Source organism: Vitis riparia, chromosome 19 (assembly GCF_004353265.1).
Source record: "Vitis riparia cultivar Riparia Gloire de Montpellier isolate 1030 chromosome 19, EGFV_Vit.rip_1.0, whole genome shotgun sequence".
NCBI lineage: Eukaryota > Viridiplantae > Streptophyta > Magnoliopsida > Vitales > Vitaceae > Vitis > Vitis riparia.
The window spans coordinates 11,518,269-11,531,315 of NC_048449.1; the positions used below are offsets into that span (position 1 = coordinate 11,518,269).

The 13,047-nt window shown below is 33.8% G+C and overlaps 1 protein-coding gene across 1 annotated transcript; it reads left to right on the forward strand.

The window, feature by feature from the left end:
- The first annotated feature begins 1,153 nt into the window (after positions 1–1,153).
- On the forward strand, positions 1,154–4,623 carry LOC117908194 (S-protein homolog 20-like). Its single transcript, XM_034821842.1, has 2 exons — positions 1,154–1,259; positions 4,190–4,623. Exons 1-2 carry the CDS (start codon positions 1,154–1,156, stop codon positions 4,621–4,623), a joined length of 540 nt encoding a protein of 179 aa, XP_034677733.1.
- Positions 4,624–13,047: the final 8,424 nt, after the last annotated feature.

Genomic DNA, 13,047 nt, shown 5'->3' on the forward strand with positions numbered 1-13,047 from the left:
TTGAACTAATCCATGAGAAATCTGACTCCTTAAATGTGTTTAAGGCCTTTAAGGCTAAGGTGGAATTGCAGTTGGGAAAGCCCATTAAAGCTGTGAAGTCTGATAGAGGTGGTGAGAATTATGAGAAATATGATGAGATTGGACAGAATCCTGGACCATTCGCTAAGTTTCTGTTGGAATGTGACATTGATGCTAGATATACAATGTCAGGCACTTCTCAATAGAATGGGGTTGTAGAAAGGAGGAATTGCACATTGTTGGATATGGTAAGGTGCATGTTGTCTAATCCCTCCTTACCAGAATTTATGTGGGGTGAAGCCTTAAGGACTACGACATATATTTTGAATCAAGTGCCTAGTAAGTCTATGCCTAAGACACCTTATGAGCTATGGTCAGGGAAGAAACCAAGCCTTCACCATTTTAATGTTTGGGGATATAAGGCTGAAGTTAGGTCATATAACCCACAGTCAAAGAAACTTGATCCTAAAACCATTAGTGGTTTCTTCATTGGTTATTGCATTGGATCAAGGGGTTCTAGATTTTATTGTTCATCTCATACCACCAGGATCATTGAGTCAGACAGAGTTGTATACTTTGAATATGAAGTTAATGTTGATCCCAATTTTGTGCCTTGTGAGATATCTTTTGGAGAAAAACATGTTATAATTACTTTTCTTACATCTCATGTTCCAGATGTGAATGTTCGTATTATCCAACAACCGACCACTAATTAAGGAGAGCATGATGATCAAGTGGAACCTGACATTTTTGTTGATGGTACTGTTGTTGATGGGATTCCTTTGAGAAGATCACAGAGGGTTCGTAGGCCGGCTATTTCAGATGATTACATGATTTATTTGCAGGAGCATGAGTATGATGGTTATGATGCTTTTGATCCAGTCACTTATCAAGAAGCAATTCATTATCCTCAATTCACTTCTTGGAAAGAAGCCATGGATGGAATTTGGTCGAATTGCCACATGGTTGTAAACCAGTTGGATGCAAGTGGGTCCTTAAGACTAAACGTGATTCTAGCGGGCAAATAGAGAGATATAAAAGTAGACTTGTGGTTAAAGGTTATAGTCAAAGAGAAGGAATTGATTTTAAAGAAACCTTCTCACTTGTGTTTACCAAGGACTCTTTTAGAGTGATTATGGCCATAATAGCTCATTTTGATTTGGAGCTACATCAGATGGATGTCAAGATAGCTTTCTTGAATGGTGATCTGGATGAGGACGTGTATGTGGAGCAACCTACTGGTTTTTTTTAAGTTGGAAAGAAAAATTTAGTTTGCAAGCTCAATAAGTCAATTTATGGTCTTAAATAGGCTTCGAGGTAGTGGTATCTGAAGTTTGATAGGATTATCACTCAAAATGGTTTTAAAGAGAATACAATTAATAGACGCATATATTTGAGGGTCAGTGGGAGTAGTTACATATTTCTTGTTTTATATGTTGATGATATACTACTCGCATTAAATGATTCTAACTTGTTGATTGAGACAAAGCATATGTTGTCAACCTATTTTGACATGAAAGATCTTGGTGAGACTTCTTATGTTTTGGGCATAAATATTCTTCGTGATAAGGCTAATGAGGTGATTAAATTGTCTCAAAGAACCTATATTGAGAAGATATTGAAGAGGTTCAATATGCACAACTGTAGTTCTGCTAAAGCGCCAATTGTGAAGGGTGATAAGTTTTCAAAGGTCCAATGTCCTCAAAATGATGATGAGAGAAAGGAAATGAGAACCATTCCTTATTCATCTTTGGTTGGCAGCCTTATGTATGTTCAAGTATGTACACGTCCTGATATTGCTTTTGTTGTGGGCATGTTGGGAAAGTACTTGAGCAATTATGGGAGTCAACATTGGAAAGCTGCTAAGAAGGTCCTTAGGTATTTGCAAGGAACTAAGGATTTAATGTTGACATATTAGCACACCAACATACTTAATGTAGTTGGGTTTTGTGATGCTGATTTTGCTAGCTACATAGATGATAAGAAATCCACTACAGGCTATATTTTTGTGATGGCAGGAGGAGCTGTATCTTGGAAAAGTGTCAAGCAGACACTTACAACATCCTCAACTATGGAGGCAGAGTATGTGGCATGTTATGAGGCTTGTTGTCATGCTATATGGATGCAGAATTTTATTTCAACTTTGGGAGTTGTTGACTTCATTTCTTGACCTTTGAAATTATTTTGTGATAATTCCGCAACTGTTGCTTTCTCTAAGAACATTAGGAGTACTTCTCGCTCCAAACATATTGATGTAAAGTTATATTTTGTTAAGGAGAAAGTGGCAGAGTCTCTTATTGATATTGAGCACATGTCAACAAAAGGTATGTTGGCGGATCCACTAACAAAAGGCTTACCCCACAATTGTGTTTCATGAACATGTATCTCAAATGGGGTTGTTGGGAGCCTAGGTTGCATTAAGTTAGTGGGAGCCACTTTTGGTATTGCAATATTATGCTATTGTTGGAAGGATTGCTATTATTGTATATTTCCCTATGAATCAAGCAATGAGGCATGTATGATTGCTTTTGATTATTTGTTTTGATGAGATTCTATAGGACATTGATTTATGATTATGTATATGTTGTGATGTTTGATTATGTAGTCCAAGTGTGAGAATTGTTGGAATTTTTTATGTGTGGACTTACATAATCAATGTGATAATGCCATAAATCAATGTTATTTTATTTTTGCATTGTGGTCCATAATGGGGCTGGACACATATTGTTACTTGATTTTTTATGGGCTCACCCTAATTCACTTGACTGGCCCATTAAGTCAAGTGGTCCAAATAATGTGTGTAATGTATGATATATATATATATATATATATATATATATATACTTCTTCTTGGGCTAAAAAAAGGGCACGCACTGCACACTCGTCTTAAGAGCACACACAGACTGAATCTTAGGTGTAGAAAGGGAAGATCTCATTGAACCTGAATTTTCATACCATCACAGACTAAGCATATTCTTGGACACCAGTGGAGTACGAAAATGACTTTCTATGGCATTAATCAAATTAAGCATTTCATTTGTTGTCATTTAATGCATGCTTTAATATCTACATGTGATCCTATGTCGTTGAAAATTTCATCAGGTTCTGCAGAAAAGGTTTTGTTTTATTAATTTGCAAATGGAAAGGATAAAAACATTTTATAGTGATTGGAAACAATATGTTATAAGAACCTTCCAGCCAACCAAAAGAGCTAAAAAAAAGGAAAAGGAGAATAATAAATTCTGTTATGAAATCTTAGCATTATTACAAAAAATACCCCAATATTCTAATGGTTGGAAATGTCACTTTAGATGGTGGGATATTTCCCACATTTTGTAACAACTATAATGAATCCACAGAATTTCATTATCTTAATATTATAATAATTATTTTTAAAAAATAAATTTAGGGGTTCTTTTATTATTCGACTTTTCCCATTTATGTTGAATATTTTAATTCTTATTATAAAAGATTTAAAATAATTTATTTATTTATTACTTTAGAAGAACAACTCTCTCTCTATATATATATAACATGATAAAGGATCCAATTAACATATTAAATGCAATTTGGAGTCTTCATTATATTGGCAAGTTCATCAATACAAATTTACTAGCAAGCCTTTTTTTTTTTTTTATTGCTCCAGATATATTCAACTCAATAAACCACTAAATTATTAATTCACTTAAAAATCTGCTTTGATATTATTTCCTCACCAAATGAAGGAGTCCTTCAATTAGTTTCTATTTAAATTACATAACATGGGAAATGATCCACCTAATTAATACATTAAATGTAATTTGGAGGCTTCATTATATTGGCAAGTTTATAATGAAAAATTTATCATCAAGCTTTTTATTGCTCCAGATATATCCTACTTACCAAACCTCTAAATTAGACGACTTTAGTTTGGCATGGCAAAATATTAATTAACTTAAAAATCTGCTTTGATAGTATTTCCTTCTAAGAATATGTTTTTGCTTATAGCCTTGTAAGATGTTGGTTGTCAGAAAGCATGATAACCACAAAGCCTTGTATATATAAATGAAAGAAAATAAGCATCAATTCACTCCTGGGAAGAGGATTACAACCATGTTTCCATTCAGTAGATGTTTGTTTTCATTTGTGCTGCTTGTGTTTCTTGTTCGTTGGTGTGATGGTGATATTGTAGAAAAGAAAGTGCATCTAAGGATCATCAATGACTTGGGCAATGGCTCAGATCTTAACCTCCACTGTAAATCCAAAGATGATGACCTTGGGGTTCATGTCCTTGCCCCTCATCAATTCTTTGAATTCAGTTTCCGACCAAACTTTTGGGCTACTACGTTATACTTCTGTAGGTTCTGGTGGGGAGATGAATCCCATTGGTTTGACATATACGTGGAGAGGAGGGATGTGGGCCGATGTAACAAGCAGTGCTGGTGGACGGTAGCTGCAGTTGGTCCTTGTTTACTGGATGCAAGAGTTCACCGATACACTCTTTGCGAAAACTGGAAGGACCAAAAGCCTGAGGGTTCAAGTCAAGGACCAAAAGCTAGAATGTACAATGACACCAAACATTTGGAGGGCAATGAGAAAGAGGGAAATGATATCATCATTTATTAATTGTTACTTGCGCTATGTATGGTGAAAATAACTCCATGTAGATAAATTTCCTTAATAATATCTACAGGCTCAAGAAAATCATTGTCTATTTTTTCTTTTTTCTTTTTTCCTTTTTCTTTTTTAAGTCTGCCATCAATTTTTTTGTTTAGAGAAGTGAAAATTCAAGGTGAGAAACATTTGTCAAGGCTATTTGTCATAATAACATTTTCTTATGTCAACATTTTCTAACATCCAAACCATATGTCATAATCACACAATCTAAATCAAAATTTTATTAAAAGTGATTTTCATCTTAACCATCACCTGAACTTAAAAGCACTGAAAAATATTCAACAAAAAGGAATGAACTTGAAACCCAAGAAAGAATATTGATGTAGTTTCATGGATAAATTTTTTAAAAATATAACAAGGAGATATAATTTAACAATAATTTTCATAAAAACCCTTGAAGTTTGAATATATTAAAACATGGACTATTAACAATTTCATATCAAATTAAAATAAAATTATTTTAAAATATTTTTACTATAGTTATCAAATAATAAATGGTGTCCAATTAGGTGTAACTTTATAAATGGGTAATTAGCTTCAAATTTATTTCTTTTTAAGGTGGACAAAATATTTTTTTTTTTATTTTTTTATTTTTAGATATGAGTACAAATGAGGACATATAATTTAACAATAATTTTTATAAAAATCTTGGAAGTTCGAACATGTTAGAACATGCAATATTTTCAATTAAAATTATTTATGTCAATAGCAATTTTATATCAAATCAAATAAAATTGTTTTAAAATATTTTTACTTGGGCTATTGAATAATGAATGGTGCTTGATTAAATAGGATTTTAGAAATGATTGACTATTCTTAAATTTATTTCTTTTTAAGGTGAATAGAATCAATGTCTATTAGTACTAGTAACCTCTAACAAAACCCTTAGAGGTTGGGATTCATTGCAATCACATTTCCTACCAAAGGAGTGTAAAGGTCAACAAGAAATCCCTTGTTGACTAGGGTCAAGCAAATTAGCGTCAAACAATTTTATTCTATTATATTAGAACGTACAGAAAACATATTTGCATATTTTTCTATTTTAAACAATCAAGATGATCTAACATATTTTTCATGCAAAAATGTATTTGATCTATGTAGCGAAACAAAAATAACATTTTATATGATTTCAAAGCAACATAAAACAAGAAATATTTTCTTTTACAACAAATATATTAATTTTTCATACCTCAAAAAAATCACTCAAAATCTTGAAAATTTTAAATCTTGAAGAACATACTCCTCACCTAATGTATCATAATTCAAAAGCTACTATTACTACTGACTATTTATTTAAGGTTATAAATTTTGGTGTTCATAATAATATTTTGTGTTAACATTATCATTTTTTATATTTCCTTATTATTATCAATTAATTTTAATTTAATTAATTAGTTTTCTAAATTCCTAATTTATGTAAAACTCTTGTTCATAGAACTTGTTTCTAAAATTCTTTCATTTTTTCTTATTTATTTAAACTAAATCTCTCAAAAAAAAACCTATTCCTTTTATTTAAATAAATATCTCTTCCTACTATTATTATTATTATAAAATTATATTATCTATCCAAAAAGTTTGTACAACTACTACCATCCTATGCCTTCTTCAATTATTATTATTTTTATTATTGTAGTAAGTTTTTTTACTTCTTCGCATGTTACATTCGTGCACTTAATTCCTTATTCCCTTTCTTTGTTTTTGTTTTTTTTTTTTTGTTTTTCCAACACTTACTGTCATCACATGCATACATTCTTTCTTTTTCTTTTTTTTTTTTGCATTTTTTGTTACTTACAATCATCACACACACACACACTTTTCTTTTTCTTTTTCTTTCTCTTTCATCACAAATATTGCAGTCCATCACAAAGATCACTTCCCTAGTGTTTGACACCCGACTCATCGGATGTTTTTTAAAAGCTAAAATTGCACCATATGCTTGGAGAACCGCAAGCTAAAATTGCACAATTTGATTTGATCAACTCTTTTACAAAAAATTGATGAATAGCCTCCATGAGAGATTTGATTCCAAACAAAATAATTCACTAATGTATAATGTACTAGCCAATGGTCTTAGAGAAACATTTAACAAGACCTTTTGCAACTTATTGAAGAAAATTGTTGGTGAATAAAAAAGAGATTGACATGAATAAGTAGGAGAAGCACTCTAGACATTCTAGACAACATATCAAACACTCACACAAACAACCGCTTACTCCCTCATTTATGATGTAGTAGTTGTACAACCCTTTGAGTGTTAAATCCCTTTATTAATGATTGCTATACATGAACGACTAACTAATAAAGATAATGTCATGATAACGAATAAATTGCCATGAGCAAAAATAACCTTATAACTCAATAATCCATTTAAGTTTTAAATATATCCAATATAACCATATAAAAACAATTAAATAAACAAAAAGAAAAGGAAAAAGTTATTATTATTATTTTTTTTTTTACAATTAATTCTATATAACTTTACAAACAAGAGATGGGCATCGGTCTTCTCTTACATGAAGAAGGGGGAGACATAGAAGGTGAGTTGGAAGAATAGTTAGGGATAATGAAAATGCAACACAAAATAATAGGAAATGAATCGTTGGGAATTGAAACAACATCATCAACAATTGGGGGGCTTTTTAGCTTACTAGGGACTATGAAAGTTTTAGAAGGGGATTTTCGATAGAAAATATTTTAAAGAGGGTCATATTTTTATCCATGGTATAGATATATGAGTTTGAAGAGTTATTAGGCTTTGTTTGGATTCAGTAAAATTTATAAAATGTAAGAGAAAATAAATATAAAGGAAAAATAGATGAAAAGAAAAAATGGAAAAAATAAATAAAGTTCATAAATTATTTTTATATGTTACTCCAAACTCATTTAACTTATTTTACATTTTTTATATAAAAATTATATAATATGAAAATGTATAAATTTCTAACTAATTTTTCATATTATTTGTAATAAAACTAAATATGAGAAATTGTGTTCCTAAACATTTTTTTTCTTCCTTATTATTTTCTTGTTCCAAATATAGAATTAATATTTGTAGATTTTAATTTTCCAAAAATACTTTTTTATATTAATTATAAAGAAAAATCTCCTATGATTCCCTATCTAAATCTAAAAAATAAAAAAATAAAAAATGAGAATTTATTTATTAACAATCATATTTATCTTCACAAATTTCAAAATATTTAGAAATTTATACACTATGATATTACTTCTCAAAAGTTTTCCTAAAATTCCTATACATTATCACAATTATTACCAAGTAGACTCCAAGATTTTTTTATTCTTCTACTTTCACTCATGTCATCATAAATGATATTGTTACATATTATCATGTTTTAAGAAAAATAAAATATCTCCACCCATGTTACAAAGGATCCTAACTCAAGAAGGAAGGTAACAGGTCAACATAGTCTTCCATTCAAAACAAAAGACTTCTTATCTATTAAAAAAAAAAAAGGTGAGATAACATGTCATAGATTCGAAAATATGTTAAATAAATTATTTTCTAAAAAAAAGTTATGCTACTTTAAGTTAGATATTTACATGGATAAGGATTAAAAAGCTAAATTTTACTATCATTATCGATATTAGTTTTACATAAATTTCAAGAAGAATAAAAGCAGAAATTATATTTCACTTAGTTTTAAATTTTATCTTAAAAATCAATTAAAATATTTTAATTTTCTTATTTATTTTTAAAAAGAAATTAACAATATACTATCAACACTAGACTCTAACCAATGGTTTGAAACATCATTTAATAATAAACCATTATTTTTTATTTAATATTTAAAAAAGTTAAACATTCTCCTTTTTATTTCCATTACTAGAAGTAGAAGCATAAATATAAATTTTCTAAGTGAATTAAAATCAATAATTTGTTTATTGTTATAAAATATGAGAACCTAGCGGATTACGAAGACTTCTAGATGATCATTTATATTGATATATGACTCTCTATAAACGAAGGAGACTTGTTAATGAATTTTATATTGTATTTTTCTCTTAACATTTTCATTTATTCTCTTCTTGTTTCTTCTTCCAATTCTTTTATTTTACAATGCACTATCAACACAAGACTCTAACCAATGGTTTGAAACATCATTCATTAAATTATTGAAACAAACCATGATGTAGGCTCTAGTTTTAACCTTGCCTAATTTCCAACTCTTATTTGTGGTGGAATGTGATGCATTGGGGAATGGATTAGGAGTTGTCCTAATGCAAGAACAAAGACATATTGCTTATTTAAGCACTGCCTTGATTGTAAAATACCTTTTATTGTCCACTTATGAAAAGGAACGTATGGCACTTGTTCTTGCGGTAAAAAAATGGCAACCTTACTTTCTTGGGCATCATTTTGTGGTCCGAACTGACCAACGCAGCCTCAAATTTCTTTGGGAGCAACGAGTAAGGACAGAACCACAATAAAAATGGCTGCTCAAATTAATGGGTTATGACTTCTCCATCGAATTCAAGAGGGGTAAGAACAATATGGTAGCAGATGCTTTATCAAGAAAGGACACACAAGGGGAATTCAATGTAGTCTCTAGTCCCCTACCTTAATGGTTGGAATCCATCAATGTCGAGAATCAATCACACCAGGAGCTGAAACGAATTCATCACTTGCATGAGCAAGGAGAGGCTATTGGACCATGGGAAAATCTAAATGGTGTAATATTCTTTAAGGAGCGTATCTATCTTCCATCAAACTCAGAACTCATCCTAATCATTCTCCAAGAAATTCATGGCATTGGGCATGAGGGTCTTTACAAAACTCTTCATCGAGTGAAGGAGGTATTCTATTGGAGGCAAATAAGGAAGGTTGTATTGGATTACATCAAGCAATGTGATGTTTGTCACGCCATAAGATAGATCACCAAAAGTTAGCAGGTCTTCTCTAACCATTGCCTATTCCTACACAGGTCTGGACAGACATATCTATGGATTTTATTGATGGCCTACCCTCTTCTAAGGGGAAGACAGTGCTCCTTATGGTAGTGGATTGGCTGTCCAAATATGCACATTTTATTCCAATGTCTCACCCTTACATTGCACCGAAAATGGCTCAAACATTCTTTGAAAATGCGTTTAAACTCCATGGCTTGCCAAGTTTAATAGTATGTGATCGGGACTCCACTTTTATAAGTGCTTTTTGGAAAGAGATTTTCAAATTACAGAGCACTAGCTTCAATTTCAGCTCATTTTACCACCCCCAAACAAATGGCTAAACTGAAGCAATTAATCAGACTCTTGAGATGTACCTTCTTTTCTTTACTAGTTCAAGACCAAAGGAGTGGGTTCAATGGGTTCCTTGGGCTGAATTCTGTTACAACACCAATCTATATGCTTCTACTCGCAAAACTCCCTTCGAAGTGGTGTATGGAAGAGAGCCCTCCCAACTTGCTTTCCTATGTTCCTGGTACATCAAAAGTTGAAGTTGTAGATAACATGCTCCAAGCAAGAGATAAAGTTGTAAAAGACCTAAGATGTTAACTCCAACAAGCACAAGCTAGAATGAAAACTGCTTATGACCAAGGGAGAGTTAAGAGAGAATTCGTTGTTGGTGATTGGGTATATCTGTGGCAACAACCTTATTGGTAAACTTCGTTGGCTTTGAGACAATCACATAAACTCTCCCCGCGATTTTATGGGTCATACTTGAAAGTGCTCAAGCACGGATTTAGCAAGAATAAGGAATTTATTCTTATTCACAACACTAATTATACAGTAGATCAAAAGATATATATATATATATATTACAGTATCTAACTAATCTAACCACTTTCTAACTAATCATAACAGCATTTGTTAGAGAAGACTCAGCATAACAGCATCTATTAGAGAGGAGAAGAATCAGCTACTGACATGGGTGTTTGTCTATCATCCCACCGCAAGCTGACAGGTCTTGGGACAACAGAGAGACGAGTACGAGCAGCTGAGAACTGACAGCTTTGAACATGCTTAGTAAAGACATCTGCCAACTGGTCGGTAGAAGGAACATATTGAATCAAAAGCTCTTTGTGGAGGACCTTATCACGAACAAAGTGAAGATCAATCTCTATGTGCTTGGAGTGGGCATGGAAGACAGAGTTAGCTGCAAGAGCAGTAGCACTAATATTATCACACCAGATCAGAGGAGTGTCCTGTTGAGGAATGCATAACTCTTTGAGCAGAAACTGAACCCAAGAGACCTCAGCGGCGAGAAGAGCAAGTGCCCGATACTCCGATTCTGCATTACTACGAGAGACAACCCGTTGCTTGGTGGAGGACCATGAGATGAGATTGGTGCCAAAAAAAAAGACAAAAGCCACTGGTGCTTCTTCTATCATCGGGACATGACGCCCAATCTGCATCGGTATAGCCTTAAAAAGACAAAGATGGTGAGGCATGGATAGAAATACCATGAGTAGCAGTACCTTTGAGATAGCGGAGTATGCGTTTAGCAGCTTGCAAATGAGAAGTGGTAAGATGAGCCATGTATTGACAAGCTCGATTCACTGCAAACGAGATTTCTGGTCGTGTGAGAGTGATGTACTGAAGAGCACCCACAAGACTACGGTAGTGAGTAGCATCAAGAGCGGATAAAGGTTCTCCATCTGCTGCTGATAACAATTTTCCCAAGGCACCAAGTGTGCTAGCAGATTTGGCCCCATGAAGATTAGCACGCTCAAGTAGCTGATGTATGTAGCGTTGTTGATTGAGATGAAGAGCATGAGAAAGCCGAGTGACTTCAATGCCAAGGAAGTAGCTAATATCCCCAAGGTCTCGAAGAGCAAAATGGGAGCTAAGTTGAGAAATGATTTGATGGACCCGTGATGGATTGCTGCCTGTAATGAGAATATCATCCACATAGATTAATAGGATGATAATATCAGATGCAGAGTGGAAATAAAATAAAGATGCATTAGCCCTTGAGCATTGGAATCCCAACTGTAAGAGAAAGGAGCTGAGCTTGTGGAACCAAGCTCGAGGCGCTTGTTTAAGGCCATAGAGAGCCTTCTGTAGACGACAAACATGAGTGGGGCAAGAGTTATCTTCAAAGCTTGGAGGTTGCATCATAAACACCTGTTCTTGAAGATCCCCATTTAAAAAAGCATTGTGGACATCTAGTTGTTTAATAGGCCAGTTGGAAGAAACCACAATAGAGAGAACAAGCCTGATGGTGCAAGGCTTCACGACTGGACTGAATGTCTCAAAAAAATCGATGCCATAGGTTTGATGAAAACCTTAGACAACCAGCCGAGCTTTGTACATGTCAATGCTACCATTAGGTTTATGTTTGAGTTTGAAGACCCATTTACACCCAATAATTTTGGCATTAGACGGAGGTGGCACCAGAGACCAAGTTTGATTCTTCAATAGAGCCTGATATTCTTGTTCCATAACAAGCTTCTAGTTGGGGTCTTGAAGAGCCTGCTTAACAGTACGTGGCTCAATTGTGAGTGAGGTAAGATAGGTCTTCTTTTTGCATATACCAGATTTGGATCTGGTAATCATAGGATGGCCAGGAATTGGAGTTGTTGAATCCAGGAGTGGAGCAGTAGGAATTTCAGCTGCTTCATCCACAAATGGCACCTGAATGTACTGAAGTATTACAGCAGAAGGGTGGCCAAATCGTTGATGCCACAGCATAGTAGTAGGCTGAGTTTTTATGAGAAATACTTGATGTTTAGGACTGGCAGTAGGTGAACTGATAGATGAGGTAAGAAATTTGTAGAGTCCATGTTCAAGTTAGCCTTGGAGGAGAGTCACTTTAGTATCCTTGTCCTTGACAAAAAATGAAGAAGGATGAAATTCCAGAATGGTATTATTGTCAGTACAAAATTTTGACACACTAATGAGATTTGAAGTGAGTTGTGGAACATGGAGCACATTGTGTAAGACAAAGGGTTTGGCAGAAGTGTGGAGAAAGGAATAACCAACTTGGGTTATGGGTAGAGACTTACCATTGCCAACCATCATAGAGTCAGTACCATTGTAGGGAGTACCATTGTGGATATTAGCAGCCGTGTTGGAGAGATGGTGGGTGGCGCCTGAATCCAAAAACCAAGAGTCCATTGATGCTGGGGAAGGTGCTGCCATCATAGCTTGAGCAGGAGGAGTGGGACCAATTTGAGAGGTTGATGAGGCTGGTGCACATGGCCCTTGATAATTCACATCAAATCTGTGATAACAGGAGAGGACCATGTGCCCAAACTTGCCACATAACTGACACTGTGGTCGATTATTTGTCCGGGATCGATTATTGTTGAATCGGTTAGGGCGATATCCTTGAGGATGTTGCTGCCATGAATCTGGAAGAGTGTCAGGTCGTATGGTTGGCATGAACGACTGAGGTGGTTTCCCTTGAGA

Coding starts and splice junctions, on each gene's coding strand:
- LOC117908194 (XM_034821842.1), top strand. CDS start 1,154: ATGGCCATAATAGCTCATTTTGATTTGGAGCTACATCAGATGGATGTC. Junction 1,260..4,189: donor GTATGTGGAGCAACCTACTG/GTTTTTTTTAAG, acceptor GTGATATTGTAG/AAAAGAAAGTGCATCTAAGG.